Source organism: Schistocerca piceifrons, chromosome 5 (genome assembly GCF_021461385.2).
Source record: "Schistocerca piceifrons isolate TAMUIC-IGC-003096 chromosome 5, iqSchPice1.1, whole genome shotgun sequence".
Taxonomy (NCBI): Eukaryota; Metazoa; Arthropoda; class Insecta; order Orthoptera; family Acrididae; genus Schistocerca; species Schistocerca piceifrons.
The window spans coordinates 304,763,834-304,785,592 of NC_060142.1; the positions used below are offsets into that span (position 1 = coordinate 304,763,834).

Sequence of the window (21,759 nt, forward strand, 5' to 3'; positions counted from 1 at the left end):
TATACATTTTCAGTGAACCTAGTATATTAATTGACAATGCCAATCTGCAGATCACAACAAAAACTATCAATCTGTAGATCTCAACAAAAATTATGTACTCTTTGTATAACTGGTTTTATTTACTATTTTGCCATAAGGAACCCTGGAGCAAAAGGGCAGTGCTGTGACTTTATAATTGAGAAATGTTGCTTCTTTAGATGCCAAGTAATATTTATTTTCATGAGGTGTTCAGAAAATGAACCTGCTATGTATTCAAATGTGCTTCTGTTACATTAAAGCTCTATTCACTGAGAAAATGAACCTGTTGCGTGCAGCACAAATGTGCTTCCAATACATTAAAGCTCTATTCTTCAGTTGTATTCAATTTCTGGTACAAGTAAAATGCTAACAGCTTAATATTTATAAGTTAATATCTCTTGTATACACAACAAAAATGTTTCAATGGACATTACATGAACATTAGGCGAACAGCGTATGATTAAAATAATTTTGTAACTTTCTATAATAGATGTCAAAAAGTGATGTTACAGGTTCATTGTATTCTTCTTATTTTGTATAACAAAGGAGCAGTAAAAATTTCAGTAAGTGAGACATAACTGAAGACATTGTGTTAATACATTTTTGGCACTTCTGACACCACTGTCTAACAATTTACACAACAATATCATATTCTCTTTCTATTTATTTCCTTCCACACTAATTTGTAGTAATTCACAACTTCCTCTTTCTATCCTTCTTGTGTGTCCTGGCACTTTAAGTCAAAGCCAGTCGCTGAAACCTCTCTCTGCTTCCCAAGTTACACAATCTTCAATTCACCTCAACTTATTATTAAGCTAATCACATTAGTAGTACTCACTACTCATTCACCTGCAGATAGTTTCCCACAAAATAATTTTTGTTTGTCAGTGTATTAACTGCAATGCTGAACCAAGACTGAAAATGACGGCAATGTGAAAACGACGGCAATCTGAGATAGAAAAAAGGGCCCCCTCCAACAGACTGCGAAGATTAAATCACGCCAATCAGAATCGATAATAATTTGGAGTAGTCTTAGACACAAAATCTTTGCCTTTCGCATGCATACTTCTCTTTGTTGTGAGTTGAGGGAAGAAGGAAAGAGCACAGAAATGTGACACATAACTTTGAGCCTCATGTCATGGCAATTTGAGGTAGTCTAACTGAAGCTTCTTTTGAACATGATGTGATCTGACACAATGCGTAGCTCACACAAAAGAAACACTTCTCTATTCTCTTCCATTATACCAATATAGTAAAAAGACACGAGAATATGAGAGCTGATAAGAAGTGAATATAAATTTACTAATCCATGAATAAAAGGTATATAGGCAAAAGATAAGAATGGGAATGTTAACTGTAGCAAAAAAAGAAATGACATTGAATTGAAATACATGAAAAAACTATAAACAGACCCTTTTATTTATCTCCTCTATTCATTTCATAGGATTATATGTCCACTACCAGGAGGATTTATTGGCAATTAATGTAACATAGATGGTTTGTATGTATGGTTTTCTAAACAACTCATGGAACTGTTCTGTGTACACAGTCTGTCTTTTCATTATTTGTATCTTAAGTGTCATGGCAGTCAAAGTTAGACCTAAACTAAAATTACTAAAAAGTGAGAGAGGTGAGCCAAGAATCTCTGTGAACAGTTTTAAATGTGCTATACTAACACTGCTACAAGACTGCATTAACAGTGAGTACAGTATCTTCGTATTTCGTCTTTATTATCCAATATTAGTTTCACTTCCACGCCTTCTTTTATCTCTACTCTCTCATCAATTTTCACCACTCTCTCAATGGCTGCTCAAGACTTCCCCACTACAGTTTCTCTCATCTCAGAGCTGACAACTGACTTCCAGCAAATCTCACAAATAACTTCTTGCAGGAATCAAAATTTAATTTGTTAATTTCTCTCGTGTAGCCCCCCTACAAAAGTGTTCTATTATTTCTCAACCAGTTTGGAGTTCTGTGCAACTTCGTGTCAGAGTCTTACTTTTTGCCAATGTGCCACTTTTTCATTTCTCCTGCTCTTTCTTACACCTTCAAAACTGTAATCAAAGACCTTCAATTTCCTGAGACGCTTCATTTGTTAAACACGTACAAGATATAAATGATCTGGAACTTGTTCATTAAAGCCCTTCAGTAATTACCATTGACTGACTCTTCATGGAGTCTCACACAAAATTATATGGAGGAAGCTTTTTCAGGAACAAATATGCACTATTTTCAGTTTTAAATATTCCTAGTCTTAATTTTTTAGAGTTATTTTGTATAGGTCATTTTAAAATTAATTTTCCTACCTGTTATATACTGTAACTCATATTTGCGCTTTATTGAGCATTCTCAGGTTGCCCCCTAAATCACAATAAGCTCAAGTGATTCAAAGTATTTGCCATTCTTTCTCACTGTATGACTGATTGGTGACCATTGTTGTCAGTTGTTAGCAGAAAACTTCACAAATGGAGTAAATGTAGATTTTCATCACTATGTTTAGCATGAAAGAGCTGTGTTCCAAATAATTGTTGGTGCACACCACATATTATCCTCTATACACATATATAAATTGAATTCCTTGCAACCAAATAAAAATTTTTTGTACACAGTATTATTTCACAAAACATGGCTGACTGAAAGTACAAAGAATATGTTAACTCATTGACATGTGCAATGCTAAAATCAGCAAACACATGCACAGCAAAAATTGCTGACATTTCCAATTCAAGTTCTTATCTACATGCACATTCAAACATTTTGAAGATTCTGAGGAACTTATTGTACATCTGTCATGCTCTATAATTAGTGGAAGAGCTACACTGCCTACTATACAACTGTATGTACTTAATTTTGTGTATGTTAAGTAAGCCACTCATAATTTTGGGGAAAACTGAAACCTCTGGATACTTGTTTCTTGAAATGGAGGATTTCATGCTGGTTATATAAGGTCATGTGATCATGGTCACCAACTGTTAAAAATACCTTGCAATACATGAAGATTTAGTGAAACTGGAGATGATGTTCAAGCTCCAGGTTGATGCAGGACGTTTTGATACTTACAAACAACAACAACAACCACAACAACAATAATAAAAACAATGAAATTAATGGAAAACAGTATCTAAAAGTGAAAACATTTCTCAGCAAGTTGTTAATTATCCTCTGTTGCAAATTATAAAACTATGGGTATGACAACAGTAAATAACTATCTGAGCAAAGTGGACAAGGTAATGAGAACATAAGAGAAGAAAAGTGGCAAGTGCAAAAATGTACACTGAAAATACATGCTTATAATGATTGCTAGAGACAATGTTCCCTCATGCTTCAGCTATGAGATGAGTCATGTATGTGATGACTGATAAACAGCCATTGGAGACAGTTACATTATCTACTTGTACTGGGATTACTTGTACGTTTTGAGGTTTCACTCATGTTGGTGAGACAAATCTATAAATCCAGATTAACTATATGAGAGTGGAGCACATCAGAAATCAAAGAAACTGCTACTGTCCCACTAGTGTTGCCACAGATGACCATTAAGTGGTAGCAGAAGTAAATTTGGTCATCGGTCTGTCATTCTTATCAGGTAGTATTAATAGAGGAGGTAGAGAAGATCAAAAGAGAAGCACTGGATTCTTTCAGTAAATGTATGAGCATTGCAGAAAGGCTCATTGAACTCCAATGACATATGCTACAAAAGAAATGACGTGACATCATTGTACAAACTGCAAGAAAGCACATTCTACAGACAGTAAAGCAACACTGCCCCCCCCCCCCCCCCACCCTTGCTTCTCTCTAAATCATATCATATAACATACAAGATATATTGTGCAACCCTATTTTTGTGCATGTAAGTAAGGAAGACATTACCATCAGAGACGTTGATGATGAGATATATATACGCCAGCCTAACAAACTGCAAATGTTATGAAGCACATTAGTCAACAGTTCACCACGAAAAGCTATACTGATGCTCAACATTGATATAGCTTGTCACAGTGACTTCTTAAAATGCAATCTTCATAAAACTGTCAGTTTGCTAGCCAAGCAAATTCATCCCGACTTCAACATCTCTGTTGTTAATGTCTTCTTTATTTCCAAGCATATACCGCAGGCTTAAACAATATGTCTTCCATGTGTACACAATTTGATCTGCACATATGGAGATCTGATCATCAAGATATCTCACTCTCAATCTTATCAGACTGTACATGTAAACAGAAAAATAAAGCACTGCAGTTGGAATACATTGAAAATAAATTATTTCACACACAAATTGTGAAAAGACCATGTCAGTAAGATAATAGGAATTCCAGCTCATACAGAAGCTTACCTGCACACCATTTGTGCACAGAACTAAAAACAAGGGAAATCGTAAGAGTACAAGAAGTACACTCAACCACATATTATAAGGTGATGGTAGAGTACAAATGCAGAAGTAGGTTCTGATTTGTTTATTTTACAATTATTACTTGAAAAATCTTGTATAATGCTGGGAAAGAAAAGTTGATTGGAGTATATATGTACATACATGTTTTACTTAAGGCGGAATATACAGGGTGTTACAAAACGGTACGGCCAAACTTTCAGGAAACATTCCTCACACACAAAGAAAGAAAATATGTTATGTGGACATGTGTTCGGAAACGCTTACTCTCCATGTTAGAGCTCATTTTATTACTTCTCTTCAAATCACATTAATCATGGAATTGAAACACACAGCAACAGAACGTACCAGCATGACTTCAAACACTTTGTTACAGGAAATGTTCAAAATGTCCTCCGTTAGTGAGGATACAATGTATCTGCATGGAATCCCTGATGCGCTGATACAGCCCTAGAGAATGGCGTATTGTATCACAGCCGTCCACAATACGAGCACGAAGAATCTCTACATTTGGTACCGGGGTTGCGTAGACAAGAGCTTTCAAATGCCCCCATAAATGAAAGTCAAGAGGGTTGAGGTCAGGAGAGCGTGGAGGCCATGGAATTGGTCCGCCTCTACCAATCCATTGGTCACCGAACCTGTTGTTGAGAAGCATACGAACACTTCAACTGAAATGTGCAGGAGCTCCATCGTGCATGAACCACATGTTGTATCGTACTTGTAACGTCACATGTTCTAGCAGCACAGGTGGAGTATCCCGTATGAAATCATGATAACGTGCTCCATTGAGCGTAGGTGGAAGAACATGGGGCCCAATCAAGACATCACCAACAATGCCTGCTCAAACGTTCACCGAAAATCTGTGTTGATGACGTGATTGCACAATTGCGTGCGGATTCTCATCAGCCCACACATGTTGATTATGAAAATTTACAATTTGATCACGTTGGAATGAAGCCTCATCCGTAAAGAGAACATTTGCACTGAAATGAGGATTGACACATTGTTGGATGAACCATTCGCAGAAGTGTACCCGTGGAGGCCAATCAGCTGCTGATAGTGCCTGCACATGCTGTACATGGTACGGAAACAACTGGTTCTCCCGTAGCATTCTCCATACAGTGACGTGGTCAACGTTACCTTGTACAGCAGCAACTTCTCTGACGCTGACATTAGGGTTATCGTCAACTGCACGAGGAATTGCCTCGCCCATTGCAGGTGTCCTCGTCGTTCTAGGTCTTCCCCAGTCGCGAGTCATAGGCTGGAATGTTCCGTGCTCCCTAAGACGCCGATCAATTGCTTCGAACGTCTTCCTGTCGGGACACCTTCGTTCTGGAAATCTGTCTCGATACGAACGTACCACGCCACGGCTATTGCCCCGTGATAATCCATACATCAAATGGGCCTCTGCCAACTCCGCATTTGTAAACATTGCACTGACTGCAAAACCACGTTCGTGATGAACACTAACCTGTTGATGTTACGTACTGATGTGCTTGATGCTAGTACTGTAGAGCAATGAGTCACATGTCAACACAAGCACCGAAGTCAACATTACCTTCCTTCAATTGGGCCAACTGGCGGTGAATCGAGGAAGTACAGTACATACTGACGAAACTAAAATGAGCTCTAACATGGAAATTAAGCGTTTCCGGACACGTGGCCACATAACATATTTTCTTTCTTTGTGTGTGAGGAATGTTTCCTGAAAGTTTGGCCGTACCTTTTTGTAACACCCTGTATAGTGGCTTGTCTTGAATAGCTGTCTAGGTTTCACTGCACAACGAGGTAAACAAATGACACAAGCAGTTAGGTTTCATGTTACTACATTACATAGTAGAAGAGATCATCACATCTGAATATTGAACAATACTACAATTCAAGCAATAAGAGGAAGATTCACACAAACATTCAATAATAATTCACATTATCCACAAATCACACTTAAATTCTGACATCTACTACATTATGTTGGTGGATGCACCTACTACAGACACTGAAGTTGGATATATTTATAAAAATGTCTGTACAGTTCAACAAGAATTTTGAAGAGTTCAGAACAATACGATTTCAGATTCATTCATATCTGTGCAATTCATATATATGGTAAATTTGAACTCCAAGGCTACTAAAAATTTTTGGTCCTTACACTGACATCTCAACGTTGTTCAAGTAAATAGGAAAGCATTATTAACTTTTAGCTTTCATGTAATACTTTTACTTGGTTATGAATGAAATAGTTTCACTATAGTAATACCACAAAATATACATACAAAATAACAGAAGCTACTGCCTGAATTGTAGAACTATATTTATTGACATACTGTATCATATAACACTGTATCAGTAATATGAAGAATAACTACTTATAAGTCATTATTTATACTGGATGTTCATCATGATTTATTGTGTAATTGTACTGCCCCAGTGGTTATTTGAGCACATTTAATAGATTATGAACAGTTGAAAAATTAAATATTATTATTTCACAATGTAAAATAAAAAACTGTTCCCTTAGGACAGTATATTTCAAATTCTGAATGCACTGAAAAACTAATCATCAATCATTGTTCTGAATGACATTACTTGTACTAACAGCAGCCACAATGTTGGTATGTGCTAAAGGTGATCAGCTTTCATAGTCAAAGATACTACTGACAACTTTTTGCATCAGTAGAATGTACACACAATGAACATATGTTTTCTTTCATTCCGAAGACTAATAACATTCACTAAGTTAGCTATAACTGTCAAGAGATGCATGATTTACCAGCAATGCAAACTATACTGCTGTTATCTCCAACAAACTTCTACTGCACTACTGACATATATTCAAAGATCTCCTATAAGGCACTAACGAATAGGTGCATTAGTCTGTGACAAATGATAACAAAAGCATAACAATTATGTTACAATTCCTAACAGAAGATTGATTACATCTTTTTCATACTATCTCTCTTCAATTTAAGTCTTTCTGTTATGCTATTCTCTGCACCTTCACAAAACTTTTCTTTTGTACTGCTGGGAAAAATTTGTGAAAGTCAAAAACATATCTTGATTCTTGTTATTGCATTATCACAAACAGTGAGGTATAAAGTAATCTAGTTCTTTAGCCAAAACGTTATAGAGAACTGTTCAACAAAATGTTTGCCTACATTAAACCTAAAAAATCTGTCGGTTGAGTAATTCAGAGGGTATGAAAATATCTACCCAACAAAATACAGGATTTAAAAGAAGAGATGAAATACATTGTGAAATTCACCAAAAATATGAAGTATCAGCAGGATTGAAATAAGCATTTTCCAGAAGTCAATGTTTTGAAAATTGCAGTTATATTAAAATTATCTTTTGTCACATGACACACTTTGTAGTGAAAGTGTTAGTGCCAGTTACACCCCCCCCCCCCCCTCTCCCCCCTCAGTACCCAATAATTCTGATACAGGGACATGTCAAAAAACTCAGTTTTGAATGTATCCTTGGGTACATGTTTAATTACTCATCTGGCATTATTACAGATACTCAACAGAACTGTATCTTTCCGAACACCATAAATAAATACCGGTACTATGGTCTCTTTTCTGTGTTTACTTTGGGCTTAATGTTACATTCCTAAATTCTTACCATATTGGGTGATGTGGTATCAGGTTCCCATACATAGTGTTACAATATGCTATCCAACAGTATTATTCAATACTCCTTCTTGAATTTGAATTGTAGAAGGACTGGTAACGTAAAATACTAAAGAATTTGGTTTCTGATTGTAAATAAAATGTCAAATAAATTGTACAGAGAGAAGAGGTTGAATTGGAATTGCCTCTTTTCAGAAGAGAATTGTTTGATAAACTAAGATTTAAAAAAAAAAAAAAAAAAAAAACTTCTTAAATAATGTAATTTAATCCTGCTTCTGCTGTGTCCTACACATAACTACACAAAAATGGCATTTTAAATTTGTATACTTACCAACAATTTGCCGAATTTGCAACTGCTTTGCTTCCATTAATTTCTGTTTCTCTTCCAAGCTGAGAACTATGCCTTCATCTTCATCTTCTTGACAGTTCTCCACAGCTGACCTGCAATACACAGGATTTTCAGTATCTGTACATCTCTCATCAAACCTGACTGAACACTATGTTGGGCAACCGATTTCCTTTCACTATGTTCAGCAAACAAACAAAACACGATAACTGCTTGCAGGCATTTGTTTCAGGTTCTATGGCTGAAGGCAGTTTGATTTACAATCTAACGTTTCACCAGCACAATTATCCTCTACTGTTTGGTGGAATGAGGACAAGCTCACGGACAGCATTAACACTGCCTCACTTTCAAAGAACCTGAAACAAATGGCTCTATGCAATATATTTGTTAGTGGCTGTGGAACTCTCAATGATTTCGAGCATATGACAAAGTAATCATTTGATTACCTATCATTGTGCCCTGAAATGAGGGACATCGTACCCGAGATACTACCCACCCCTCCAAAAGTGGTGTTCCATTGCCCACCCAACTTCCACAACATCCTAGTCCATCCCTATGCTACTTTCAATTCCAACCCATTGCCACAAGGCTCATATCCCTGAGGAAGACCAAGGTGCAAAACGTGCCCAATCCACCCACCGAACGCTTCCTATTCCAGTCCTGTCACAGGTTTATGCTGCCTCATTGGAGGGGGAGGAGGGGGGGCACCTGTGAAAGGACTCACGTCATTTACCAGCTCTGCTACTATTACTGCATAGCTTTTTATATTGGCATGACTATCAATCAGCTGTCCACCAGGATGGACGGCCACCACCAAACTGTGTCCATGAGCTGAACACAACACACTTGATTTCAATGGCTGCTTCACTACCACAGCCATCTGGATCCTTCCCTTCACCATCAGTTTTTCTGAACTGTGCAGATGGGAGTTATCCTTAAAATACATTCTCCAGTCCCTTATCCATCCTGGCATCAATCTACGGTAACACACTGCCATCCCCACACCCTCCACCCAACAGTTTCCACCCTCTCTGTCTTGTCATCTCCTCCCCATTCTTTTCTTCCACCAAGTTTATTTGCAGCCCTCTGCCAATGCATTCACACGTCTTTCCCCACTCGTCTCCTTTTTTGTTCCCTTTTTTCCCCAGCTCCCTGCCCCACACCCTCCTGATGCTGCGCCTGTTGCCAGTGTGGTCCCTGCGCACTCCACCAGACAGCGTTTGTCTCTCCCCCACCCATACACTACTACCTCTTCCCCTTCCCCACCCCCTTAAGATTGCTGCTTGCCTCCTACATGATGTTGCATTCCAGCCAAAGATGCTGAAATCAGTGGTCGTGAATATGTAAGGGGTGTGTGTGTGTGTGTGTGTGTGTGTGTGTGTGTGTGTGTGTGTGTGTGTGTGTGGGTGTGTGTTTACTGACGAAGGCTGTGGCCGAAAGCTAAGTGTGAGTTTCTTTTAATCACATCTGTCTGCCTGCAACTTGACGAGTCTTCTTTATGGTAAGTAACAATCTATCTTTCTATCTTTTACTACATTGTTGATATTCAAAGCCGGAGTTTCCATTGTTTGACATCACTGCCTTTTTTTTCCCCTGGCAGTTTCTCCCCACTGAGAATAATATAAAGAGCTCTGTTTTCCAAGAAGTCTCAAACCCACTCATGTATATGGTAAGAAAGATATTCTGCGAGCACATATTTACTTGGTGACTGTGTAGAATCGTTCTGTATGCTTTCTCTAAGCCAAGAAATGTAGCACCTTTGTTGGCTCCACTGCCTTGCGAGTCTCATGAAAATATATGGAGAGCTGAGTTTCACATTACTGGTGACTGCGGAAACTATGTTATTTCTTATAGAGCAATCATCCATTATGTAAGTACTATTTTCAATGAATTCCAATATGGAGTTGGTTTTCTGAAACTGTTCATTACACATACTGTCTTACCAGTTTGTTATTGTGATCAAAGATCAACATGCTGAATATTTGGTGAACACTCTTATTTTTTTAACAGATCATAAGAGAGAATTTTGTATGTGCATTTCACTGATATTCAATATTAATTATTGCACTTCGTCTTCAGGTCATAATTTGCCCATTGGGACCATCCGACTGCCGTGTCATCCTCAGCTGAGGATTCATATAGGAGGGGCGTGTGGTCAAGCACACCACTTTCCTGGTTGTTATGATGGTTTTCTTTAACTGTGCACGGCAGCCTGGATGGTCATCCATCCAAGTTCCGGCCAAGCCCGACAGCGCTTAACTTCGGTGATCTGACGGGAATTGGAGTATCCACTGTGCCAAGGCCGTTGCCTAAGATTAAGTTATGGGTATTAAATGATTCGATTATCATTAGTATTATTATTCTTAACACTGATTTTTGCAAACCTTATTGCACGTATCCACACTTGCTTGTCCTTTGGTTTATGTACTTTCAGTTCAAACATTTCAGGCTCTGAAGGGTTGGACGAAATAAGATATATGCCTCTTGAGTCCTGCCCAGCTTTCTCTCTGACAAGCAGTTTTTGAAGGGAGACAACGCCAGCCTGAAATAAATAAATAAAAGTGAAGTGTTTGAGCAACTGGTAATTATGAAGAAGTATATGAACACTATTTCAACTATAAACAAATGAGATATAAATTTGAAAATGATGTTACGCTATTCAAAATACTTTTCCCATCGATAATTTACCTTGTTATCTGGAGTAAAGAAAGAATATTTGTTATTGTTTTCCAGCAGAAAGAAGAGAACATCTGATAATACAATAACCAAGACAACTTGCATTTTACTCCTCCCTTGCATCAAAGTTGAAACACCTTCGAACCTATAGATTGAAAAAATATGGCATTATTTTTGAAACAATGAAATGAAATTATTCATTTATAGCAAGATAAAAAATAGGCATTCATAATATGAAAACAAAAATAATCACTCAAAACGTGGAGAGCAATATCAATGATTTAAAAGTGTATCATTTCTTACAAACACAAAAATGTTGAAAATCATGTGATTATTATTCTCTATTATAATTTACAAACTAAAGATAAATGAACAGAGAGAGAGAGAGAGAGAGAGAGAGAGAGAGAGAGAGAGAGAATTAGGGGCGGGGCAGATGGGTAATGGGAGTGCTAGCATGAATTTGACGCTCAATGATAATATTATTATGTTATTTTCATCATGGCAGCGACAACAGCAGCCACTGCGAAATTGTCTCGAATGAAAAACAACCCACAGTTGCACTAAAATCTGTTTATTTTAAACCTTGACCATGGTTTCTGCTATAATAATATAGCCTCCTTTAGAAGTCCTAAAAAATGATCAAAATAACATTTAGACCAGTGATACAATCTACACATAAACTTCAGAATTAAGTGATAACACATTACTTACATACACATTAATAAATGAAAAATGTCTTAGACCAGCGGCTGCGACAAGACCAATAAATAACTTCAACAGAGATAAGCCTGTTTTGAATAGAAGTAAAATTACACACGACAACATATGTCCTCCGCCACTACCTCTGTTACACTGGGCGTACAGTTGTCAAATGTGCTGCAGCCCGCGCACCATAGGTGGCACTCATCACAGTGAGCTATGTCGCACCGTTTATCAGGCAACTAGTCAATATGTACAACAATAAATTAATAACAAGCCTACGTGTGCAAATGAGGAATCATATACTATTAATACAAATGTCCAAGAGATGAAATACTGTTGCATACAATCATTAGAGTGGTAGAACATTAACAATTTCATATAACGAAGTTTGTCTTATCACTCTTTGATGAACTTCAATGATGTGTTCAGCAAACGTTGACCCATTCTTATTCATACCCATCCTCAATGGCATATGTTCTTTATATCTTACGGCTGTAGACCTACCTGTTTGCTCTATGCAATATGCCAGGCAATCATTACAAATGTAACTTCAGCTTACATTATGTGCTCTAATAGCTTATATGGCTAAGTCTACCAGCCGACCAGAGTCGTCGTACATAGCCACACTACCAGTGATTGACATTATCTCTGTGACTAGCACCCTAATGCATGAGTCCGGTAACATGATACATGATGACAAAGGACACACAAACATATCTGTCTCAACATAAACCAATGTTAACATAAAAGCAGCTCATGACTATGATGAATTCCTACTGGAGCATTGTCCTAAAATATAAGTTTATCTCAAAAGATAATCATACACTCATATGGCACAATCAAGTAACTACTAGTGCCAATCTGCTACGCCCAATACAGGCTGTAAACCTTCAAGGAAGCTGGAACTTTCAAATAACACTGATCATTCAGTAAATTCCAACTGCCAGACTTTTTGGGCTTGTATATCTGCACCTCCTCCAACAAATCTAATTTCATACCCTTTGCTTCTTTACACAATAGTTCAGTGTTGTTAACAGGTTGGGGCGTATGTACTCCTTCGATGATGGGTTCAGCAAACGTTGACCCATTCTTATTCATACCCATCCTCAAGAGCATGTGTTCTTTATATCTTATGGCTATAGACCTACCTGTTTGCCCTATGTAATACGCCGGGAAATCATTACATTTCAATTTATAAACTCCTGATTGCAATAGCTCATTATAATTGTTATTGCTGAAACAAACAAAATTCCATTTTAGGCTATTGTTGGTGGAAAATGCTACATTACAATCGTGTTCATGGAGCACACATTGCATTTTATAAGATGTGTTTCCTAGAAATGGAATAGGTGTAAAACCCTTACATTTTGTGCTCAATTATATTATGACTATTTTGGGGTTATAACCATTATTACCAGCAATCTCTTTGAGGGTACACACTTCTTTTTGAAAGTTAGCCTGGGTAAGAGGTAAATTTATTGCCCTGTGTACACTCGAATTGAAAAAAAGCCATTTTCTGCGCCCACAGATGCGAGGACCTGTTGGGAATGACGCAATCTGTAAATGTAGGCTTTCAATAAATATTAAACTCTATCCCCTTGTTAACTACTGATAAAGTTAAAATCCAAGTAATTAATCTTTCTAGTATTATTCCCTAGTTCCATAGAGAACTTCATTTTTTCATGCATCGAATTGAAATGAGTATATAACTGCTCCATCTCCTTATAGGACCCATCTACCACAAACAACAAATCATCAGCATATCATGCATAGAATCTAATGTTATCTTTAATGTCCATAGCGCTATTGAAAAAACTGATTTATTTTGAATTGATAAAAATGGCCATGGGTTGCCCGATTGCCGGGCTTATGGCCGACATTTGCTTGACAGATGTGGGATACCAAATGACATGAGCAGCAATATTGTGGTAAGACAGACTGCAATCTTGACAGGCCACAATCCTGGGGCTATCAAATTCTGATGTGTGCTGGTACACATTTCTCCTTTTTACACAAAACAAACAAACAAATACTGTCTGAATAGGTCTTGAACGCCAATCATACCAAACAGCCACCATGTCATCCTCAGCCCTCAGGCGTCGACAGATAAGGATATGGAGGAGCATTTGGTCAGCACACTGCTCTCCCAGCCGTTGTCAGTTTTCATGACTCGTGTCATTACTTCTTGATCAATTAGCTTCCTTAGGTCTCACAAGGGTTGAGTGCACCCTGCTTGTCAACAGCACTCGACAGACACAGATGTGATGCATCCATGTGCTAGCCATGCCCAATAAAGCTTAACTTCGGTGATCTGACGGGAAGTGGTGTTGACACTGCAGCAAGGCCATTGGCTCCTCCTCATACAAAGTATAACTTAGTGAGAAGACAAAAAAAAAAAACATTCCAATGAAATTTCTGAAGGATAAATGCACAGAAAAATCTTTTGTTGTTTAAAGAATACAGGTAGTATTACTCCAACCAACATTGTGCGATCGTGTAGAAATGTTAATCATTTGCATATCCAAGAATGTGGCACACACCATTGTATTTGACGTTTGTCACCTTCATGGTGCTGCAATTTTAACAGCTAGCAGTGTTTTTAAGTTGTTGTAGCTGTGCTGCAAAAACACAGTTCCCAGAGCTGCAATGGACAATCCCTGGCGGCATAGAGAGAGACATCTGCAGCTGAATGAGAAAGGACATGGAAACCAGATGCAGAAGTTAATCTGGCCTAAAAGCCAGAGGCGACAGAAGCACCAGGACACAAACATGACTCCTTGCTGTGACAGACAAGCAGCTGGTTACATGGTGGGTGGTTTCTGGAGCTCGACTGCAGGCAATGTGCTGACGACATGGCTCACTGAAGACAGGGTGTCTACAGCAGATGACAGCTGGGGTCTTGTTATGATGCATCACGGGTGTTTGAAACAGTTGTGGTAGCCAGAGCACGTCACATAGGCCACTGGTGGCTATGTTGGGGTAGGTGAGGGCACTTGTGGTGGCCGCACATCACGCAGCTGTACTGACTGGTGGACAAGGTAGGGTGAGGTTGTGGTGCATGTGGAGGCAAGATGACATCTGGTGGTGTGTGTGCATCGTGGGCGGCCACGCGTACACGCTCTGTTTGACTGGTAGTGGAGGAAGAGTCATCCATCAACAGGACTTCCACTGGGTCGAAGAAGAGAACGATGGCAGGAGTAGTCGTGATATAATCCAGCTTGACTGTGTCAACTGACACATTGCTTGGCTTGCTGTTGCATTCGATGTCCAGTGATCGCCCGGCACAGGTGATGACACTGTGTGGCCCTGAGAACAGTGGCTAAAGTGCTGGCTGTACGGCATCAGTACGTAACATGGCATGTACACAGCGCTATAGCATGTACGAACACTTTTTGGTGTGACGTTTCCACAGGCAGACACTGCTCGTTTCTCTGCAGAAATTCTGGCACAGTGATTTCGAACGCATCCATGGATTGTCACACTCCGACTTCCATCAATGGGTGCACACCTGCACAGCATGTCAAAGTCAGGAGGCACACCCATGCACTCATTGGCACCTTTCCTGATGCATCACAACATGTTGCACATGTACACATGAATGTTGTGGGCCGGCTCACTCTGTTCCAAGGCAAGTGATATCTTTTGACGATGGTAGTTAACTTCATATACTCGCTGGAGGCAATGCCCATAGCAAACATCACCACCAAGATAGTTGCCACAGCCTTCGTCAGCACCTGGGTCCCACTTTCCGGCTGCCCCAGTCACGTCACAATGAATCACAGCTGCCAATTTGACTATGTGCTGTTCACCCATGTCACCTGTCTGTGTGGTGTGCAGTTACACAGAACTACCTGCGAAAACCTGGTGTCTAATGGCATGGTCGAGTGGCTCCATTGAACATTGAAAGCCTCCATAACTTGCCATCACTACCCAGCTGCATGAGGACACACATTCTGTCGACCCCCACACTGATGTCAGGTGCCACCGCTGACTGGCCTGCCACCATCGCACGTTTACTGACGCCACAACGAAGTGCATGGAATCCAATATCACACAAACTGGACACCAGTACTTTCTCTCAGGCAACACAAAAATGTGGGAACGGACCAGAGCTGTTCATGGCTGGCCCAAGTTAGCTGTGTCACATATCTGTTGGCACACACAACACCAATAGACAAAATTCTGGCGATGTGTGGTGCACACAGGCATGAGTTAGCGAAAAGCAATGGCAGTTCAAACTGAGCCACCATACAGTACAGATATGTTCTTCCAGAGTCTACAACTGTAATCGATGGACTACGTGGGTCGAGCTTAAAGCGAGAGCCCCACCAATGTGTACAGAAGTTTGTTTAGCACTCTCCATTTGTTTGCACTTTCACTTCATCGCATCCTGAAATGCATGGTGCCCCGTGATTGCGAAAAAAGTCCGTACATCCCAGGCACATGTTCACTGTTCTTCCACGTTCACGCGATCGGACGATGTGCTCGTCACTGAGGAGTGTACATCATCTGGGATAAGTGTTTGAGTGGAACTGTTACGCAAACACAATTATCGCGATAGCTGGTTAATAGACACTGTGATCTTATTTCATTCTTATCATTTCTTCATTTACTCATTTGTGCAGAATGAATACATTTTTGGCAAAAGCAGGGTGTCCAGTGACTGATCATTTTCAAATTCAAGGTTTTTTCCAGGTTTTTCATGTCAAATTTTTTCCATGTTAAATTTGATACTAAAACATCCTTTTTTTTTCAAAACTTCATAATGATTATTATTAAAATATGCACAATTAATGACAAGTTATTTCCTTAGTAATATAAAATACAGGAACAAATTACAAATACATATATATACAATGTAACTTGCTGATTAAATGGAACAAACAGTAGGAATTTGTCGTGATAAAAATGAATAAATCATTTCTTTAAATTTAACTCAACATATGTGCTCTTTTTGTTTCTAATTCTTTGATTTCAGTTTACTTTCATTTGTTCAACAATTGTTCCTCCTCTTCTCTTTCACCTTCCTTCGCCTTACGTTTCACATCATCTTTGTACAAGGAATGTGCATTGCGAAAACAGTGTATAAGAATTTTGTTGATGCTGAAATTGTCAACTCCATTTGCATCCTGGACTGCATCAATTGCACCTCTGGGCAATAAGCCTTTTTTCTGTTTGATTTTCAACTATAATTTCAGAGTTTACAGAAAAGCCTCACTCAACAGAAGCATTTTCAACTGTGATTATTAAAAGAATTTGCATAAAATCTAAGAAATTTGGGCATGGCTTTGAAGATAGTTCAGTTACGTTAATCCAGAATTTATCAAGAAGATTTTCACTTCTTTCATAACATTTCATCTTGTCTTCAATTCTTTTTTTCTCTCCAGATCTCCACACACTCAAGTTTGACATGGTCTGCCTTCGAATTCAACATTCTTCTGTTTGCAACCAAAATTTCAAGACTTATTGTCAATCTTCCTTGAGCTACTACCTGGTTTAATGCAATTTTTGGATTCAAGCAGGAAATTATACGTGTTACGTTGTATTTCAACAGTGATCTTTCTCACAGCTTTTCCACTAAGGCAATAATGCATGTTTTCCTTTAGCAACAATATTTCCTCTTCAGATACATTCCTAATTGTTTTCAGTACATTTCTTATAGCAAAATCCAGATTGAATTGTCTTACAATAACTAGATTCTTTACATCATTTAAGTCAATTTTCATCAAAGAAGATGTTTTGCTATTGAAGACACCTAGTTACATAACTTTCTGCATCAAAATGTTCATATGATGATGTAGTACGTTATACAGCAATGGAGACATTGGGACATCACTGTGAAAATCGAGTAAGAATGGTTCCAACAAGTGTGCTGTTGAATGAAGAATGTCAGTTTCAGAGATAGCAATCTGTCGTTGGCTGCTTCAGAAACAGCTCTGAAATTTAATGACTGAGGAATAGTTTTCAATTTATTTATCTCAGTAACATAAGTTTGAATATGTTCAAGAATTTCCACATGCATCTATGTAAGAAATGGCATTTCTTTCATGCCAATGATGGATTTCTGCTCTTGGGACTTAGCGATCATTAAAATGCAGCAATGTGAGGAAGGTATCACGAGGGAAATTATTTTGGCCTCAGCATACCTTCCTTATGAAGACAGCTCTCCTCCTCCCTTGGATGCGAGGAGACTGGTAGAGACTTACCATCGGCAAGGTGATCAACTGCTGGTGGGATGCAATGCCAATGCCCACAACTTAGTGTGGGGCAGCAAGGACACCAACAGTAGAGGCGAGTACCTTCTTGAATTTCTTTTAGCTAACAACTTAGAGGTCCTGAATATGGGCAATGAAACTACATTCAGGAATAGCAAAAGGGAAGAAGTAATTGATATAACTACGATGGTAGCTATGTCAAACAATGGCATATGGTGTTGGAGCCATCCTCATCGGACCACATGTACATCAAATTCAAGGTTGAAATGGGAATCAGACAGACCATGACCTATAGGAATCCTAGGAAAACAGACTGGGAGACATATAGGAGGGACGTTGACTTATGTTTATCGGAAATTAAAATCTCAATAAGGAATCCAGTAGAATTTGAGGAAGTAGCAGAGGCTGTTACTTCTGCCATAGGGACTTCATATCAGGACAACTGCACAATCACCAGGAAGTGCACAAACAGGAGTGTTCCTTTGTGGAATAACAAACTGTAAATGCAAAGAAAACAGGTACAGAAACTGTTTAATATTGAGAGACGTAAAGGACAATGGGCTAAATTATCGTGAGGCCCTTGTCAATTACAATCTTGCAATAAGACAAGCAAAGGAGACATCCTGGAAGGCATTCTGTGAGGGAGTGGAGGGCACGGCTGCACCAGCCAGACTTCACAAGGTTCTCACTAGAGTACCAACCAATCCAGAAGGTACATTGAGGAAAGAGGATGGGGAATATACAAAGACAGCACACGAGACACTGGAATTGCTCCTCAAAACTCACTTTCCTCAATATGCTCTGCCGGACAACAAAGACCAATATGTGACCCTAGAGAGACAATGGTTCTCAGGCATTCTAAGAGAGGACTGGGATTGGGCCAAAGAGTGTGTGAACTTCAACAAAAGCCAGTGGGCAGTGGGAACATTCCTACCATTCAAGTCATCTGGCCCAGATGGAATTTTTCCAGCTCTCCTGCAACAGACAGGAGGAAAGCTCATAAGAGTCCTATGCAGGGTATCCAAGGTTAGCCTAGCAGTAGGAATCATTCCCAATGCTTGGAGGGCAGTGAAGGTTGTCTGCAATCCAAAGCCAGGGATAATTGATCATACCAAGACCAAGGATATGAGACCAATCAGTCTGTCCCCTTTCATTCTCAAAACTGATTAATGTATATGTTGGGAAGAGGACGATAAGTAGGGTCTACACCCGAACCAACACGTATACCAACCAGTAAATCATGTGAGACAGCTCTCCACCAACTCTTTGGGAAGGTGGAAAAAGCACTTCACTTCCAAGAAACAGCCCTCTGCATCTTCCTGGATATCGAGGGGGGCCTTCAGTAACATGACCTTCGATTCCATGGTAAGGGCAGCAGAGGTGCATGACCTGGGGGCCTCCATATGTAGGTGGACCAGGGCCATGCTTAGTGGGAGGAAGGTAGAGGCTACCATGATGAATGAAAAGGTGGTAATTAAGACCACTAGAGGCTGCCCACAAGGAGGAGTTTTGTTTCCTCTATTGTGGAATCTAGTGGTGAACGAACTCATTGAGGAACTAAATTCCAGACAATGCTTCTGCCAAGGATACGCAGATGACCTAGTCATAGTAATACTTGGCAATTCACTGACACAGTCAGGAATATGGCACAAGGAGGATTGGAAATTGTGCAAAAATGGTGCATTAAACAGGATCTGAGAGTTAATCCTAAGAAGACTGTTGTGAAGCCATTTACGAAGAGACATACTAAGCATGCAAGTTGGAATCTAAAGCTCTTCGATGAAATTCTACCTGTGAAGGGGACAGTGAAATATCTAGGGGTGACCTTGGATGAGAAGCTAACTTGGACCACTCACATTAAGAGCATCTGCTCCAAGGCAAAAAGTACTCTAGTGAGTACTAGGAGGGCTTGTGGCAAAAACTGGAGCCTAAGCCCCAGGGGTATGCACTGGATATACACCACAGTGGTTAGACTACGATTTCCTATGGGGCCGTAATGTGGTGGAAGAAAGTAGAACAGCGGGTTGCTGCTAAGGCGCAGAGTTTGGCCTGCTTAGCCATAACGGGCAGTATTAGCAGCACACCAACATTCCACTCCCGAACAGCACGCGGGAAAAACGGACAGCTAAACCCTTGTGTTCGAGCTCTGATTTCTCTTATTTTATTTTGATGATCATTTCTGCCTATGTAGGTTGGGCTCAACAAAATATTTTCGCCTTCGGAAGAGAAAGTTGGTGACTGAAATTTCGTAAATATATCTTGCCGCGATGAAAAACATCTTTGCTTTAATGACTTCCATCCCAACTCGCGTATGATATCTGCCACACTCTCTCCCCTATTATGTGATAATACAAAATGAGCTGCCCTTTTTTGCACCCTTTCGATGTCCTCTGTCAATCCCACCTGGTAAGGATCCCACACCGCGCAGCAATATTCTAACAGACGACGAATGAGTGTAGTGTAAGCTGTCTCTTTAGTGGACTTGTTGCATCTTCTAAGTGTCCTGCCAATGAAACGCAACCTTTGGCTCGCCTTCCCCACAATATTATCTATGTGGTCTTTCCAACTGAAGTTGTTCGTAATTTTAACACCCAGGTACTTAGTTGAATTGACAGCTTTGAGATTTGTACTATTTATCGAGTAATCGAATTCCAACAGATTTCTTTTGGAACTCACGTGGATCACCTCACATTTTTCATTATTTAGTGCCAACTGCCACCTGCCACACCATACAGCAATCTTTTCTAAATCGCTTTGCAACTGATACTGGTCTTCGGATGACCTTACTAGATGGTAAATTACAGCATCATCTGTGAACAACCTAAGAGAACTGCCCAGATTGTCACCCAGGTCATTTATATAGATCAGGAACAGCAGAGGTCCCAGGACGCTTCCCTGGGGAACACCTGATATCCCTTCAGTTTTACTCGATGATTTGCCATCTATTACTATGAACTGCGACCTTCCTGACAGGAAATCACGAATCAAATCGCACAACTGGGATGATACCCCATAGGCCTGCAGCTTGATTAGAAGTCGGTGTCAAAAGCTTTCCGGAAATCTAGAAATACGGAATCAACTGGAGATCTCCTGTCGATAGCGGTCATTACTTCATGCGAATAAAGAGCTAGCTGCGTTGCACAAGAACGATGTTTTCTGAAACCATGCTGATTACGTATCAATAGATCGTTCCCTTCAAGGTGATTCATAATGTTTGAATACAGTATATGCTCCAAAACCCTACTGCAAACAGACGTCAATGATATAGGTCTGTAGTTCGATGGATTACTTCTACTACCCTTCTTAAACACTGGTGCGACCTGCGCAATTTTCCAATCTGTAGGTACAGATCCATCGGTGAGGGAGCGGTTGTATATGATTGCTAAGTTGGGAGCTATTGTATCAGCGTAATTTGAAAGGAACCTAATCGGTATACAATCTGGACCTGAAGACTTGCCTGTATCAAGCGATTTGAGGTGCTTCGCAACCCCTAAGGTATTTACTTCTAAGAAACTCATGCTAGCAACTGTGTTTCAAATTCTGGAATATTCCATTCGTCTTCCCTGGTGAAGGAATTTCGGAAAACTGTGTTCAATAACTCTTTAGCGGCACAGTCGTTGGTAACAGTACCATCGGCACTGCGAAGCGAAGATATTGACTGCGTTTTGCCGCTTGTGTACTTTACATACGACCAGAATTTCTTCGGATTTTCTACCAAATTTTCAGACAATGCTTCGTTGTGGAACCTTTTAAAGGCATCTCACATTGAAGTCTGTGCCAAATTTC

At 39.6% G+C, this 21,759-nt stretch overlaps 1 protein-coding gene across 1 annotated transcript in view; it reads right to left on the reverse strand.

The window, feature by feature from the left end:
- LOC124797862 (rho guanine nucleotide exchange factor 18) overlaps positions 1-21,759 on the reverse strand; it is a 605,682-nt gene that overhangs the window by 109,605 nt on the left and 474,318 nt on the right. The window contains exons 20-22 of the mRNA XM_047260933.1: positions 11,069-11,201; positions 10,765-10,922; positions 8,366-8,475 (exon numbers count right to left, since the gene is read on the reverse strand). Coding sequence (XP_047116889.1) covers positions 8,366-8,475; positions 10,765-10,922; positions 11,069-11,201 — 401 coding nt within the window. The remainder of the gene's footprint in view (positions 1-8,365; positions 8,476-10,764; positions 10,923-11,068; positions 11,202-21,759) is intronic.